Source organism: Fundulus heteroclitus, chromosome 6 (assembly GCF_011125445.2).
Source record: "Fundulus heteroclitus isolate FHET01 chromosome 6, MU-UCD_Fhet_4.1, whole genome shotgun sequence".
NCBI lineage: Eukaryota > Metazoa > Chordata > Actinopteri > Cyprinodontiformes > Fundulidae > Fundulus > Fundulus heteroclitus.
The window spans coordinates 5,436,522-5,454,275 of record NC_046366.1 but is presented as its reverse complement, the minus strand read 5'-3'; the positions used below and the strand labels follow the sequence as shown (position 1 = coordinate 5,454,275).

Sequence of the window (17,754 nt, the reverse complement as noted above, 5' to 3'; positions counted from 1 at the left end):
CGAGGGTGTCAGAATTGGAGACCCGGCTCCGTGCTGTTGAAAAACCAGCTGATAGCCGCTCTTTTGCTAGCGCGGAGCCGCATAGAGTAACTTCACGTAGCGAACCTAAAGCAGTAGCAGCCAGCCTGGTAAACAGCCTGGTTACCAGGCTGGCTGGGTGACAGTTCGTAGGAAGCATAGCTCTAGATTACAGACCCCAGATCACCACCAACCCATCTGCGTTTCTAATAAATTTTCCCCTCTGAGCGACAATCTCGCCGAGGAGCCGACCTTAATTATTGGCAGCTCCATAATGAGAAATGTGGCACTAAAGAAACCAGGGACCATAGTTAAATGCCTACCAGGGGCCAGAACAGGCGACATAGAATCCTACCTAAAACTACTGGCTAAGGATAAGCGTAAATACCGCAAAATTGTTATTCACGCTGGCGGTAATGACACCCGGTCACGCCGATCAGAGGTCACCAAAGTTGGTGTTGCTTCGGTTTGTGAGTTTGCTAAAACTATGTCGGACTCTGTAATTTTCTCTGGTCCCCTGCCTGATCTGACCAGTGATGACATGTTTAGCCGCATGTCATCATTCAACCGCTGGTTGTCTAGGTGGTGTCCAGAAAACGACGTGGGCTACATTGATAACTGGAGAACTTTCTGGGGAAAACCTGGTCTGATCCGGAGAGACGGCATCCATCCTACTTTGGATGGTGCAGCTCTTCTTTCTAGGAATCTGGCCGGATTTATTAGTTCTCCTAAATGCTGACAACCCAGGGTCCAGACCAGGAAGCAGAGCCGTAGTTTAACACACCTCTCTGCAGCTTCTGTACTGTTACCCACCCATTATCCTATTGAGACGGTGTCTTTCCCACGGCCAAAACTTAACAGATCAAAAACTGATCTAAAAGGAACAAATCATAAAAACCTAATAAAAATCAATATGGTTCACCTTGAACCTAAAAATAAAATAATAAAATGTGGTCTATTAAATATAAGGTCTCTCCCTCCAAAGACTTTGTTAGTTAATGAATTGATTTCTGATAATCAGATTGATTTGTTTTGTCTCACAGAAACCTGGCTACAAGAGGACTACGTTAGTATAAATGAGTCAACCCCCTCCAGTTATTCAAATTTCCACATTCCCAGATCTGTGGGAAGAGGAGGAGGAGTGGCAACTATCTTTCAGTCTGATTTATTAATTAGTCCCAGGCCAACTAATAATTACAGTTCTTTTGAACATTTAACCCTCAGTTTCCCTCATCCAAACTGCAAAGCAATAAAACCTCTTCTGTTTGTTGTTTTGTATCGTCCACCAGGCCCTTACACTCAGTTTTTGGATGAGTTGTCAGATTTCTTATCTGATTTGGTGTTAAATACTGATAAGGTTATTATAGTGGGTGATTTTAACATCCATGTTGACACTGAATGTGATAACCTTAGTGTAGCCTTTAAAACTATCCTAGATTCAATTGGTTTTGTTCAAAATGTGCATAAACCGACGCACTCTCGGCTCCATACTTTAGACCTTGTGCTGACATATGGCATTGATTGTGAAGAATTAACAGTATTCTCTCACAACCCTGTCCTGTCTGATCATTTTTTAATAACATTTGAGTTTAATCTAACTGAATTCTCCACCCCCAAAAGAGGGTTCCATTATAGTAGATTTTTATCGGATAATGCTGTATCAAAACTTAAAGAGTCTGTCCCCTTTTTAATATCCTCAGTATTGCAGAAATGCCCTGTAGATGGCAGCATTGCTGTTTCTTCCCATTCACAAATCGATACCTTTGCTAACAATGTGACTTCCTCATTGCGTTCTGCATTAGACAATGTAGCTCCCTTGAAAAAGAAGGTGATTATTCACAGGAAGCTGGCTCCTTGGTTTAATTCAGAGCTGCGTTCCTTGAAGCACAATGTTAGGAAATTGGAGAGAAAATGGCGCTCTACACACCAAGAGGAATCCTACTTAATCTGGAGGGACAGACTATTGTTGTATAACAAGACCCTCCGCAGAGTTAGAGTAGCATATTTTTCATCATTAATTGAAGAGAATAAAAATAATCCTAGATTTCTCTTTAGTACAGTTGCCAAACTTACCCAGAGCCACAGCTCTGTTGATCCATCCATTCCCTTAGCTCTTAGTAGTAATGATTTTATGGGATTCTTCATAAATAAAATTGATGCCATTAAAAATAAAATAATTGGCATCCTCCCAAACATGATTACCTCGTCCTCAGTAAGTGAGGCAGCATTAGGAATCTTTAGAATCTGCGCAGTGTTTGAACTGTTTAGAAGCAGTAGAGCTTTCTGAGCTATCTAAAATTTTAGCTTCATCTAAACCTTCTACCTGTATGTTAGACCCAATCCCAACCAAGTTGTTTAAGGACATATTCCCTTTGATCAGTGGCACTATTTTAGACATGATTAATCTATCCTTAGTAAATGGATATGTACCACAGGTTTTGAAAGTAGCTGTTATTAAACCTTTACTTAAGAAACCTTCTCTTGATCAAGATGAGTTAGTAAATTACAGACCTATATCTAATCTTCTTTTCTTATCTAAAATTCTTGAGAAAGTAGTTGCTAATCAACTTTGTGAACATTTACAAAGTAATGACCTACTTGAGGAGTTTCAGTCAGGCTTCAGAGCTCATCATAGCACTGAAACAGCTCTGGTGAAGGTCACTAATGATATTCTCATGGCCTCAGATAATGGACTTGTGTCTATACTTGTCCTGTTAGATCTCAGTGCTGCGTTTGATACAGTTGATCACAATATTCTCCTACAAAGACTTGAACATACTGTAGGGATTAAGGGGAAAGCATTAGGCTGGTTTAAATCTTATCTGTCAGACAGATTCCAATTTGTTCATGTTAATAATAAATCTTCCTCAAACTCTAGGGTCACCTGTGGAGTACCACAGGGTTCAGTCCTTGGACCAATTCTCTTTACTATATATATGCTTCCGATAGGCAAAATTATCAGACAGCATGGGATTAATTTCCACTGTTATGCTGATGATACTCAGCTATATTTATCCATAAATCCTGATGAATCCAATCAATTACTTCGACTGCAGTCATGTCTTGATGACATCAAAAGCTGGATGACTTTAAATTTCCTGCATCTAAATTCTGACAAGACCGAAGTTTTAATCTTTGGGCCAGAGTCCTCAAAAAATAAACTTCTTAACCAATCACTTAATCTGGGTGGCATTAACCTGGCCTCTGGTAATAAAGTACAAAATCTTGGTGTTATTTTTGACCAAGACATGTCATTTAAATCCCATATTAAACAGGTTTCCAGAGTTTCCTTTTTTCACCTCCGGAATATTGCCAAAATTAGAAACATTCTGTCCAGGAGTGATGCTGAAAAACTGGTCCATGCATTTGTTACTTCAAGGCTGGACTATTGTAATTCTTTACTATCAGGAAGTCCACAGAATGCAGTTCAAAGCCTTCAGCTGATCCAAAATCCTGCAGCAAGACTTCTGATGAAAATCAACAAGAGGGATCATATTTCTCCAATTTTAGCTTCCCTTCATTGGCTTCCTGTTAAATCAAGAATAGAATTTAAAATTCTTCTTCTAACGTATAAAGCCCTTAATAATCAAGCTCCATCATATATCAGAGCTCTGATTACCCCGTATGTTCCTGGTAGAGCACTTCGCTCTCAGACTGCAGGTCTGCTGGTGGTTCCTAGAGTCTCTAGAAGTAGAATGGGAGGCAGATCCTTTAGCTATCAGGCTCCTCTCCTGTGGAACCAACTCCCAGTTTTGGTCCGTGAGGCAGACACCCTGTCTACTTTTAAGACTAGGCTTAAAACTTTTCTTTTTGACAAAAATTATAACTAGTGACTCATGTTACTCTCAGCTACCTTTATAGTTTTACTGCTATAGGCTTAGGTTACTGAAATATATCAGGATCTAATTTTCTCACTATATTGAGTTCTACTGTTCTTCAATTATGCATTATGTGTTGTCATTTCTGCTTTAACTTTCTGTTCTCTCTCTTTTCTCTTCATAGTAGGTACACCTGGTCTGGCGTTCTGTTAACTGTGACATCATCCAGAGAAGACGGCTCACCTGCTACTACCATCTAATGTAGAACAGATTACTAGATCAATGTGTGCTTCTGTGCTTTTTTGTTTCTCTTGTTGTGTCTCTGTTCTGTCTTCTGTAACCCCCAGTCGGTCGAGGCAGATGACCGTTCATACTGAGCCCGGTTCTGCCGGAGGTTTTTTTTTTCCCGTTAATGGGTGGTTTTTCTTCCCACTGTCGCTTCATGCTTGCTCAGTATGAGGGATTGCAGCAAAGCCATGGACAATGCAGATGACTCTTCCTGCGGCTCTACGGTTCCCCAGGAGTGAATGCTGCTTGTCGGGACTTTGATGCAATCAACTGGTTTCCTTATATAGGAAATTTTTGACCAATCTGTATAATCTGACCCAATCTGTATAATATGATTGAACTTGACTTTGTAAAGTGCCTTGAGATGACATGTTTCATGATTTGGCGCTATATAAATAAAACTGAATTGAATTGAATTGAATTCTACATAGGAGAAAATCCTTATACTATAAGGACTGGGAGGAAAAAGGAGTGTGGCCCATTGTGGATTTAATGAATAATATTTAATAAGGGTAATATTTGAGAGTATATATATATATCATTATATATCTATATATATATATCTATAGATATCTATATCTATATAGATATATCTATATATATATCTATCCTACTAGCAGACGAGAGAGACGCGAGAGCGCGAGCGAGAGCGAGCAGCGCGAGCGAGCGAGAGCGCGCGCGCGGCGCGAGGAGCGCGGCGCGCGCGCGAGCCGCGCGCGCTCCGCGCGCGAGCGCGCGCGCGCGCGAGAGAGAGAGAGAGAGAGAGAGAGGAGAGAGAGAGAGAGACTACTTTTCAACCCACTGCACAACAAAAATAACCCTCATTGTCTCTACTGTATACACTTCAGCATGGTAGCTTGTCAGTATTCCTTTTAGCTCTTGTTTAAAGATTGGTACATAACCATCTTATATAAAATTGATCCCACATGTGGATTTAGGTCTTCTGATCTGTACATATCTGTTCGTAATTCTAAAAAATTGCTTTTTAGGTATGTATTCAATAATAGTTTTATGGTCTTTCCACTCTGTTACTTGTACATAATGTTAGTCAATTTTAAGTTTGGAAAATAGCCATGGTGAAATAACCTTAATTGCTACTATTGGGTGAAAATCAGTATTATTTTCATCATATTCCTTTGATTTATTTTTAAATCAAGACTCCTAGACAGGGTGTTGAAACTTTTTTTCAGGAAAACTGAGTGAAAGTCCTGTTGCCTCTAATTTAAGCATGTTTGCAAGTTTCCATCTTGAACCATTTGCTGTGTCAGTGTTATATTCCAGGCAACTGCAATCATTTTGTACAGATGCTACGGGAATTTCATTGTTACACCCTCTTAAATTAATCCAGTATGATATTAATTGGTAGGGCAATTTCTAGTAGCTACAGTGTATTTTTTCTTTTTTTGGTGTTTCTAGAAGGACCTTAAGTCTTACAAGTGGGAGAAAGTGACACCGGTGAGCCAGTGTTACCATCGCTAGAGGTTGTCTTTGTCCCCACTTGCCCGGCTAAATGCTAAACAAGTGGGTATAAATGTCCAACTCACAGCCACCAACCACTAAGCTATATTATACACTGGAGTGATAATCACCCGCTGTTTGAACGAGTCGCTTTGAAGCCACCAGCAGCCATATTGGTACTCCCTATTTTCCCCCAGTAACTTGGGAATATGTGCGCTACAGCATCGAATAACGAGGATTTTCTCATGTTCAGGGGGGGCTTAAGACTTTTAAAATATCAAATGCCATATAGTTTTATATTATGTTCTAAAAACTATCAAGTACTGAGAAAGTCATGTGCTGAAATATTTTGCATTTTATTCATTTAAATATATATATTTAACATTTATAAATATATAAATAACAATATACAAAAACATATATTTACATATGTGTGTGTATATATATATATATATATATATATATATATATATATATATATATATATATATATATATATGAATACCATGTAAGATATTTCAGCACCTACTCTCCTAGTAGTTGATAGTGTTAGTACATCCACTGACTGTAGAATTCCCTATGAAAAGTTTTCATACAGCCAGAAAACTGCTTGTTGTTGCAGCCAAATCCTGTGGGATTCTGTGAGAGTAGGGAGTAGCAAGATGGCGGCCATTGACTTCAGTTTTTCGGCAAAATCAGCACTACAGTGTATTATATAGCTCAGTGCCAACAACACAGTGGGCACAGGCAGCAGGTAGCACTCAAGGACTCCATATGGGGCCCACGAGCCTGTTCTAAAAATAGCAGAACCCACCAGTGAGCTGCATCTAAAATTTAAAAAGGAAGAGAAGAGGAATAAAAATGTATCACATTTGCATTTATATAGATTTAATAATGACAATATATTTAAAAAAAAAACATTAAAATGTGTTTATTTTACATTAAGTTGAGATGAACTCTGACTCTTCTAAATCAAAGATAAGTTTGACACAGTACCAATGAAGTGGCTCTCAGTTTTAAAAAGTCTGATGATCCCTGGTCTATCTAGCGCAGTGTTGTCACAACTTCTGAGGTAAAAAAAAATAATTAATTTCGCCGCAGGGTGGGTTGACAATCTGTCACGAATGACTTGCCATACAGTTAACTTCAAGGATGGCGAATATATACACAAATAGTTGCCATACCGAATGACCGCCTGCGGTCGTCAGAGACGCATGATGGGAAGTGTAGTCAAATCAAAAGAAAACAGTGTTACGAAAGCTGCCGCGCGCCGACGTGCTCATGTAAGCGGTTGTGTAAAGAGGAGGTAGTGTGTTTCTTCCCTACATTACATGACGGACTGCAGCCAGAGCCGGCCACCCTGAACGCCTCCGCCGTGCATGCTGCTCGCTGCGTGGAGAAGGTCTGTGGAGCTGTTTTAATGGAGGCTTGATCCATTCATTGACACATTGATAGTTTCGCACGTTTGTTGATTAATGTGCGGTCTGTAGGCCGTCTTCTATTTCCAGGTTCACTGCTGCCTTTACCGGCGGGTGCCCAAAGTTTCCTCCGCGCCCTCCCTGCGGCTCATCTCCCTCCGCTGCACGGAGCCCACTGCCGAGGCTCGCCCAACTCCACGGTCGGGCTCCCGGATCGAGCCTCTTCTTCTTCTTCTTCTTCTTCTTCTCCCTCCCTTCCACCAGCTCGTTCTCCGGCTCCGGCTCAGCCACCATGGCGGAGAAAAAACGCAAAGCGTCGTCCACCGCAGGCGGCAAGGAGCCCGGCACCAAGCGGCCAAAGCTGGAGAAGGAGAAGGAGAAGGAGGAGAAGGCTGCGGGCTGGCTGCAGAGCCTGGTGAAGCAGCAGAGGGAGGACAAGAAGGACATGAAGTTCAACAAGAAGCGCCAGCGGGTTCTCAGCGACGCCGCCAAGATCAAGCAGGGCTCGGAGGGGGTGCTGTACTGGATGCTGAGAGACCAGAGGGTGCAAGGTGAATAGCCCACACAGCAACCTGGGACATGCACCGGGACGTTTTCTACACGTTCTCTCCTTCTTTCGCTTCATGCATTTAACCCCACCTGTAGACAACTGGGCCCTGATCCGTGCCCAGCAGCTGGCTGCAAAGGAGGAGCTCCCCCTGCACGTCTGTTTCTGCCTGCTGGTGCCTAAATCCCCGCTGTCCACGCTGAGACATTATGCCTTCCTGCTCAAGGGACTGCAAGAAGTCGCAAAGGTAGTCTTTGATTAAGTGTTTTCAAACAGTACATTTAAAGAATTTTGTGAATTCTGCACAGGTATGCTTCAACTAGAGGACCTACGATTAAAAGAGCAGGACTTTAATCCAATCATGGTTAATTTACAAGAGTACAGCATCAAAGCAGCAAGTGTCCTGTATGTAATGCTGGGGGTTTGGATATGAAGAGCCAATCAGATGGCTGGTGTTCAAGACTAACCAAATTATTTAGCTTAGGACAACAGGTCAAACACAGGAAAATCTGTTTGTTTTTCCTTTTTATGAAACCAAAATGAGAATGTCCCACTCTTTCTGACCTGTAAAGGCAACACTGAATAGCCTTTTCTTGGTTTTCAACTTGGTAAAGATCAGATGAAAGTGAGAGAGAGAGAGAGAGAGACGTGGTTTCTTTGATGCGTGAGGATGATGTTCATTCTGTTGGATTCAAAACTCTTACAGTCCCGGTCAGAAGCTTGCATACACTCATCTCATTAATGTTATGCTTTTAGTGATGCAATCAAAAAAAATCAGACAATCGACAACTCCTATGACCTCTAAAAAATAAAATAAAAATCGGTGCACAGGTTTGAATTTATTCTGGATTGTCTCTAGTTATTAATACCAGCCAAGAGATTTTCATACACCTCCTCTAATATTTAGATAAATGGCTCTGAGCATGTTGTACCTATAGCCACATGTTTCTTTGTAGCCCTCAGCTAACATCTCCATAATCCTGTCTGGAGATTTGATCGCTTGCACCTTCAGAATTGGTAAATATCATTTGGTGCACTGCTAAAAGATGAAAATGTCCTGAGTTTACCAAGTTTATAGGTAGACAGCTGAAACCTGGACACCCACGGCTTTTACAGCAGGACAATGATCCCAAAGGTGTTTAAAAGCGGTGTGGGATCAAATAAACAGGCTTAACCTGAAGCTTCTCCAAAGGCCCCCAAACCTTAACCTTAACACTGAAAACATTTGGGCTGTGATTAAAACCTGCCTTGTACCAGGAAACAAAGGACTGCATTCGCTTCCTCACTTCTACTCAACAAAGAAACCACAGCAGTTTATGTAATGAGCTGCACTTGTTTTGCGTGTCGTTACGCCGTTGGTTGAGCAGGTTCTTCCCAGGAGGAGACGAGCCATCGGCAGCCGTTGGCATTTGAATGAAAAGCTGTAAATGCTACATTAGGGCCGGGCGATATGGACCAAAAATAATAGCTAGATATTTTTAGGCTTAATGCCAATATACAATATTTTCTTTTCATAAAGTAATTCTAAAAAGGCATCATGTCTCACTGGAATTTTTTTTATGGAAACCGATGTAGATAAATATGAGAAACAGCTGAAAAATAACCTGCTGGAATACATAAAAGTATAATTATAACATGGCATAGACCATCTCGATATTAATGATATGGTCTCATCTTATATTTCTTTCAAAAAAAGCCCAGCCCTATGGTACATTGTTGAAGAACGTGAATTTTAACGCTGCCCTCCCGTCTTCATGAAACAGGAGTGCAAACGGCTGAACGTCCAGTTCCACCTGCTGCACGGGGCTCCAGGAGAAGTGCTGCCTGGCTTCGTGTCTGATCAGGGTTTCGGGGCCGTGGTGACTGACTTCTCTCCCCTCAGAGAGCCCCAGCAGTGGCTGAAGGATGTCAAAAAGAAGCTTTCAAAGGACACCCCCCTCATCCAGGTTGGGAAACCTATTAACACAGACCCTAATTCACAACGCCTCGCAGAAATCAGGCACACTGAATCTGCAAAGATCAGTGTATTTTAGTGCAATTCCTTTTTATTAGATAGACTAATATAAAGTGTATAACTGTGCAGTGGAAGGACTTGGATTAATTGTTTTCGGTTTTGACGACAAATAAAAACCTGTAAGTGTTGTGTGTTAACGCCACTCATGGGCACGTCCCATTTTTTTCCTTCATCTTTTCACTGGAATCGACATATCCTTCTGCTTCCACTTCACAATTATGCTCTACCTTTTGTGTCGGGATATCACAGAAAATCAGTTACATTTGTGTTGTTTCCACCTTTTCCTGTTGCTTCAATCCTTTGTTGACAGGTTGATGCCCATAATATTGTTCCCTGCTGGGTAGCTTCACCCAAGCTGGAGTACTCTGCCAGAACCATCAGAGGAAAAATAACCAACCTCCTGCCTGAGTTCCTCACGGATTTTCCCGTTATAGAGCCACACCCTCACACCGCTACGAGAACCGCCAAAGTAAGTGCCGCAGTACCCGCCCGTTACTGAGGAGGTTCCAGAATAAGCTGGTTTTAATGCTGCCGTTGACATTTGACCTCCTAATGTTTGGGACATTACTTTAAATTTACCCTCTGTTCATCAGTGAAATAAGTCAGACTTGATTAAAGCCAACAGTGCAGACATTTATTGAAAGTCACAAACAACAGATTATTGAATAGAATTGAATCCAAATATTCTTTATTGTCCCACAGTAGGGAACTCCAAGATTACTAGCAGCAAAATGTCAAAATGGAAGCATGCAGATGCACACCAAGGTAAAATGTAACAACAAAAATTAGAATGACAGATGGTACAGTAAGGACAAATTTCCAACTACAGAAAAAATATTGCAGTTTCTAAAAAAAAAAAAAAAAAAAAAAAAAAAAAATGCATACTGGGATTCAAAGAAATGTGAAACTGAGTTTGTTAATTTTCTAGATTTCTTTGTTTTTTTATTCAAGGTGATAATTGAAAAAAGTTACAAAGTGTGCCTGAATATTTCTGGAAAAAACAGGAAAATACTATTTAGTATGGAAAACCTGCCATTAACAGCAGTGATGTAAACACTTGTGTTTGTTGGGAGCAGGGATGGTTCTAAAGTCTAACAGCTGCTGGGAGGAAGGATCTGTGATAACGCTCCTTTGTGCACCTAGGATGCACCAGTCTTACTGAAGGAGCTCTCCAGCTTTGCAATGGGGGGCATTTTATATTTATATTATTTATAACAGAGTATAAGGTTAGGGTTAGACATGCTGAGGCGTGGCGTTAAACAGGCTGGAAAACCCTCCATTGTAGCTGAATTAAAACATCATCAATGACGTAGAAGGCTCTCTTATAAGCAGAGGTGGGTATAGTAGCCAAACATTTTACTCAAGTAAGACTAGCACTACTTCAACATATTTTTGCTCAAGCAAATGTAAAGAGTTGTCAGCTAAGAAATTGCTCAAGTAAGGGTAAAAAAAAAGTATGAGGTAAGAAGGCTACTCAAGTACTGAGTAATTCATCTTAACAGCTGATTATTAAATGTTTCAGACATAAATATAAGGTTATGTGCAAATTCTGGTATTTTAAAAACAAAAGATACAATAAAGACAAAATTAACAGTTTTCTAAATAATTTTTTTCAACATTAAATTTGAAAGCAGTACTTAAACAAGTATGTTCTTTATTCATGAAGTTACTTGCAATGGTAGAGTAGCCAGAAATCTTACTCAAGTAAGCGTAGCGATACTTGATTAATAATGTGACTCAAGTAAAAGTAAAAAGTGCAGTAAAACTACTCCTAAAATTACATTTTGTTCAAAAAGTTACTCAAGTAAATGTAACTGAATAAATGTAACTAGTTACTACCCACGTCTGCTTATAAGGAATTAACACAAATGCCTGGTAGCAAGAAAAAAAACATAATCCCAGCTTTAATAAAAAAAATACATTTTGTACTTTCTCAGATAATTTTTGTGTTTGATATTAAAGTACGTTTGTTCTGAAACGTTTAAGTTTGTCAAAAAAGAAGAAACATAAGAAATCTGTAAGGGGGTACGTTTGTTATAGTAATGTAGGTAAAGTGTAGAATATTCTTAGAATTTCTGCAGATCTTTAATTTTAGTTTGCTCTAAGCTGCAGATGAAGCCAACGCAGCTCCTTTGTGGCTGCTAGGTGAGCTGCTCTGACCTCCCTGGTTTGGTTTGATCTCAGCTGAGTGCCTCTCTGCTCTCCTGCCTCCACCTCACAGCCTGTGGACTGGGAGAAAACGCTGGCTTCCCTGGATGTGGACAGAACAGTAGGAGAACCGCAGTGGGCCAAGCCAGGCTCCGACGCAGGGATGGCCATGTTGGAGTCCTTCATTGATGTCCGCCTGAAGCTGTTCGCCACCCAGCGCAACGACCCCAACATGGCCGCCCTCAGCCAGCTCTCCCCCTGGATCCGCTTCGGTCAGTGCGATGACGGAAAGCGCAACTCGTGTAAAAAAAAAAACAAAACCTACATGCAGCAGGTGTAGAGGCAGATATGATTTCACATCTTTGCTCGTGTTGAACCCCCCCCCCCCCCCTCTCAGGCCAGCTTTCAGCCCAGCGTGTGGCGCTGCAGGTCCGGCGCTGCGGGAAAAACGCCAGCGAGTCCGTGGCCCCCTTCATCGAGGAGCTGGTGGTGCGCAGGGAGCTGACCGACAACTTCTGCTTCTACAACGAGAAGTACGACAAAGTGGAAGGTCAGTAGGGGTTCTGCTTAGAACCGAGACGTCACCGTCCTGCTGCTGCAGCCTTCTGTCTGAATACAGCAACAAGAGAAGCCGCCATGGTTCTGCCTCACTCGTTCTTTGTTTTGGATTCTCCTAGGGGCTTATGAGTGGGCTCAGAAGACCCTGAGAGATCACGCCAAAGACAAGAGGGAGTACCTTTACACACGGGAGCAGCTGGAGAAAGCACAAACGCACGACAAGCTGTGGAACGGAGCTCAGGTACGATGAAGTCTGTGTTCAGTGTCTGAGGAGCATCCATGGTGCTGTCAGGCTGTCTACAGTGCTTTGGATAAACATTCATACACCTTCATCTTGTTTACATTTTGCTACATCACTACCACAAACATATGTGTGTTTTATGTTATTTTCCACCATAGAGCTCCACAAGGTAGAGCATAATTAGGGAGAGGAAGGAAAATGATTCATGGTTTTGAACATTTTGTATTAACTAAAATCTGAAAATGTGGATTGCTTTTGTGACTGTTTAGTCTGACCCCCCCAGCTCATCGCTAGCTGCTGTTTGTGCTCTGCGTGATGACGTAACCGCCATTGCAAATATAGAATTGAAGTGGCTAGACTGCTGTAATTGTATTGCTATGATGATAATAATAAAAAAAGAAAAGGCTGGATTGCCATCATTCATCTATCTGATCCACCTAATTGGTCAATATCGAAGTCAATATGGAATCCAGGTATCCGGTAGGTGCATCTCTAATAATCAGTGGCAGCCTGGGCAGGCAGAGCATTTTATCTGTAAAGCAGCCCATGGTGACTCTGGAGGAGCTGCAGGACAACTGGTGATTATGTACTCTACAAATCTGGCTCTTAATGCAAGGCTAGAAGGAAGAAAGCCATTGTTGAAAGAAAGTCCTCTTTGTTGTTTGCCACAAGCCACATAGGGAAGAGAGCGTGTTGAAGCAGCTGCTTGCAGTGGGGCTGCTTTTCTTCAGCAGAGACAGGGAAGTTGATCAGGGTTGAGGGTTAGTTGGTTGGATGGAACTGAATCCTGGATTGTCCTGGAGAATAACCTGTAAGAGTCTACAGAAGGCAGGACAACCACCCTGAACATACAGAAACCGTATATAATTTTCTTTCCACTTGGCAATCAAGCACTGCTCAGTGTTGCTCTCTGACATAAAATCCCAAAAAAGATACGTTGAAGTTTGTGGAGTAACATGAGGACACATGGAAAAGTTTTAAGAGGAGAGAACTCAGAGTAAAATGGGTCCTTCTAGCAGCTTTGTTGAATTCTTCCTCCACCTTCTTTTAGAGGATTTTCCTCTTCTTTTTGTTTTTAAGTTTAAAAACGATATATAGAAGGTTTATCTTCTTATTTGAACAATTTTATTCCTTTAATTTTAACACATACACTCACTGTTTTCCCCCACCAGTACCAGATGGTAACAGAGGGAAAGATGCATGGCTTCTTGAGGATGTACTGGGCCAAGAAAATCCTGGAGTGGACTCGGTCACCAGAGGAGGCGCTCTCCATCGCCCTGTACCTGAACGACCGCTACGAGCTGGATGGTCAGGACCCTAACGGCTTTGTCGGTAAGCTAGCAGGACTGTGTTAGCGATCAGGTCCGCTGTGGCTCTTTTCTCACACCTCCCGCCCTGCTGCGTCTCCGTCTCGTAGGTTGCATGTGGTCCATCTGCGGCATCCACGACCAGGGCTGGGCTGAGAGACCCGTCTTCGGAAAGATCCGCTACATGAACTACAAAGGCTGCCTTCGGAAGTTCAACGTAGCTCAGTTTGAGAAAAAGTACTGTCCCAAGAAGCCCTGAAGCATGCTGTGCTGGAAATGGATATAGAGAAAATTGATGAGCTCCATCTTCTATATTTTGCCTCAGGGAGCATTGTTTTATGTCTTTTTTTAGTAGTGGATGTTTATTCTTGTATTTGTCTCTGAAGATATTCAGTATATTATGTTGGGCCTTTTTATTTTCTATTTAACTGCACTTATCAAAACTGTAAACTGTTGTGCAGTATCTTCTTTTTTTTCTATACATATTAATTTTAGGTGTTCCAGAAATGTGTTTCTACAAGGTTTTGATGCTGCCTTTGGATTCACTGTTACAACAATCCTGTTGCTCTTTTTAAGCTGTATTTTCAGGCGTGTAAGATTCTGTTTTTTTTATAAATGGATTAACTCCAGACAGAGTTAGCTTTTTGTGTGACTTTCTGATCTCTTTCATTATACTGATTGTAAATTAATCAGGGACTGCAACAGCACAGGCGACACACAACCTCTTCCTTGGTTAAGAGCATATTCCCAACACCCAAAAAAATTCTAATATCAGTGTTTATGCACCATGTTACTTTTTGGGGTTTTGTTCAAAATCTGAAATCCAACATTAGCACAGATGTTTATCTTTTTTTTTTTTTTTTTTTATAAGCTTGAAAAAAAAACCTTCAGCATGAACTATTAGGAAGAAATGCTCCTTTATCAACCACAAGCTGATATGAGATTGTGTGTCTATATAAGCAATGGATTTCCTGCCCATTTAGGGAGCAAACTTTCATTCAGCACACTTAATGAAACAAACCAGTACCTGCTCCAGTCTAGCCTAGATGGCAGTCAGTGTTGTAGTCAAGTCACTATGCCTCGAGTCCGAGTCCAGGTTCGAGTCTCCAGTGTTCAAGTCCGAGTCAAGTCCAAGTCATTAAAAAAAAAAAAATCAGAGTTGAGTCCGAGTCAAGTCCACTACTCATCCGAGTCAAGTCCGAGTCGAGTCACTTTTGATCCAAGTCGAGTCCTTATTGATCAAGTCGAGTCCAAGTTCCGCACTAAAGTAAGCATAGCCTACAAGTTTTTAAACTAAGAAAAAAATCCACACTCCACCACATTGCACTAATAATTTAGATATTAAAATCATACACCAAATAATATTCTAATGACATATTAAAATTATAGCCTAATGATATAAAAAAAAGTCAAGTCTTTTTCTCAATTTCCGAGTCAGAATATAGGAGTCCAAGTTCGAGTCATCAGTGCTCAAGTCCAAGTCAAGTCACGAGTCTCTAAATTTAGCTAATGACTCGGACTCGAGTACTACAACACTGATGGCAGTCACCATCAGAAGATGGAACACTGGTTAAAAGGGGGTGATAAGGCTGTGGCGTATAAGTGGCAATTACAGGTAAGCCAAAGTGTCCCCTCACCATTACACCACCACCAGAATCAAGCCTTTTCCTTATTTGGGGAACCTGTGAGAATTGTCACCTCAGAACTGTATCATGGGGAGGAAAGGAGCTTTGGACTGTTGTGATTTCAGACAGCATTTAACTCATGATATTACACAATGGAAACACACATGGGTGATTCTAGTCAAATCAAGGCCACGGCGTTCCTTCAAAGAACTACAATATCCATGAGGTGGGCTGTGTCTATACGCCATATCACACAAAGGATTGTGGGATTCCTTATTGCGCCTTGGCACCAGTAAGGAATGCCGTGAGGTTCCTATGCTAAAGGAGCTATGAGAGGAAGCATACAGGCTCCATTGCCTGCTTCCTGACTGACTGTCTCCCCATCCATATTTTTCTGTACTTATGCAATTTTGGTTGCTCAAGTTGGTCTTTACAAGTGTCTGAAATTATTTTGCGCTGGCAGAGTCCATATCGGTGAGTTAACTGAAAGCTGGCTCCTCTGGCTCTGCATCAGAAAACATTTGCATTGTGTGGGGGAAGTGCAACGAAAAAAGGGGTAATCTTCAGTTATTCTGAGTAACAGGTTAAGCTTTTGGCCGTCTCAAAATATTTTGTCCATTTCTGGTGCATCCTAACCTGGATTGTATTTTACCTTTTTTTTTTTTTTGTTAAAGGCACACTTTTGCTACAGTGCTACCATCAGCAGGCAAAGCCGTGCTTATATGTTAATCAGACATTCCCCACATTAATTAACCCACTTTATATACAAAATATCAGAAAAGCTCGCATTTTTGAATTGTTGTAATTTACCATTGTGTGAACTAAGTTTAGGTTAGGTATGTAGTGGTAATGGTAAGGTTTAGCGTTAGGCCATATGAATCAATGGAAAATGAGTGTAAATCAATGCAAAGTCCGTTCAATAAAATAACCTACCATGTTTGTGCCTGTATTGCTGTGTGTGTCTCTGTATGTATGCGTATGCATGCATGTATCTCTTGTTTCACGGAATTTAAACAAACCTGTAACAGGGTTGAGTGAGCTAGATGTAGTAAATACTAGAGAGAGAGAGAGAGAGAGTACATGGAATGCATTAGATTCAGAATTATAAAAAAATAAAATAAACTTTTTGTTCTATATTTTTTTCATGTTACAGTGTTGATTCATTGAGTTTGATAGCCACAATGCCACAAGATAAATGAGCAAAATAAAGGAAATGACAAGAGCAACTTGCCTCTTGTTCTCTTGTCCAAAAGCCTTCAGAGATATCATGCTGTTTTAGATACAACTCTATACCACTGGGGAATCACTCTTGTAATGGAGTTCAGGGGATATTATCCAGGTACAGAACTAAGTTATGTGATTTTAATGAATAATTAACAGTTAATCTAAAAAAACTCAAAAAGAAATAAATGTTTGGTTTGATATCAAAATTTCTTTATTTGTTTAAAAACCTTATTTGATATTTTCAATGTATACTTCCCTCTAGATCTTGAGGGACTTGACAAACTAGGGCTTGTCAACTAAAAAGGCTGTTATTTCTCATAAAAAGATGAAATTTTGATCAAGGTTTTTCTTTACACTGCAAACGAGACATTACAATGTATACAAAGCTGCTTAAATATAAATGTTGGTGATCCAGTAGATGAAACACACCTTTAAGACGTGATAGGGTTATTATCATGGAATGACTCGTTTGCTGTGCGGTGGGTTAGCGCCTCACTGACATGTTGATGACTCTCTAGTTTAGCGACAGTGCTAATGCTAAACATGCTAGCACCACTGAGGTACTCTTTGTCAGTAAATGACAAATCTTAACTGTGGTAAAGATTTTCATGCAACCTTAATAAAATAGACTACACTTTTTCAGAAATCTTTTATGTCCTGATTCTAATTTTTGAAATTCTCATGTTTCTTTTCACATTTGAGAAACCAAAGAAACAAAAGGATCTCAAAAACTGGTTTGTGAACTCATTTAAAAATAATGAGTTGGTATATAAACTATTTGGTTATGGCAGGTTTTGTGAGGTTATTTGGTAATGGTTCCTACCTGTTGGGAAAATTATTACTGCGAGATTGTTGGAATTGTGTTTGAAGGCTAACAAGCTAGTCAGACCTTTGTGATTTAAAAGTAAAAGTGAATCTCAGCCAGATAAAACACTATATTAATGAAAAATCTCAGTCTACATTTTCACAAGAAATTGTTTTCAATTTTTCTGTAGATTTGTTCAGCCAAACAGCTGTTGACATTAATATTAGCCCACTGCTGTCCATTTGTCACGGCCCGTCTCACCCCGGTTCAAGATTTAGTAGTAAA

The 17,754-nt window shown here is 40.7% G+C and overlaps 1 protein-coding gene across 1 annotated transcript; it reads left to right on the top strand.

Annotated features, from left to right (window-relative positions):
* Positions 1-6,730: 6,730 nt before the first annotated feature.
* On the top strand, positions 6,731-14,450 carry cpdp (CPD photolyase). The gene is made up of 10 exons (XM_036137916.1): positions 6,731-6,984; positions 7,073-7,551; positions 7,646-7,794; positions 9,311-9,493; positions 9,872-10,030; positions 11,783-11,981; positions 12,107-12,259; positions 12,387-12,508; positions 13,681-13,840; positions 13,926-14,450. Exons 1-10 carry the CDS (start codon positions 6,962-6,964, stop codon positions 14,072-14,074), a joined length of 1,776 nt encoding a protein of 591 aa, XP_035993809.1. The 5' UTR covers positions 6,731-6,961; the 3' UTR covers positions 14,075-14,450.
* Positions 14,451-17,754: the final 3,304 nt, after the last annotated feature.

Coding starts and splice junctions, on each gene's coding strand:
- cpdp (XM_036137916.1), top strand. CDS start 6,962: ATGCTGCTCGCTGCGTGGAGAAG. Junction 9,494..9,871: donor AGGACACCCCCCTCATCCAG/GTTGGGAAACCT, acceptor CTTTGTTGACAG/GTTGATGCCCATAATATTGT. Junction 10,031..11,782: donor CCGCTACGAGAACCGCCAAA/GTAAGTGCCGCA, acceptor TCCACCTCACAG/CCTGTGGACTGGGAGAAAAC.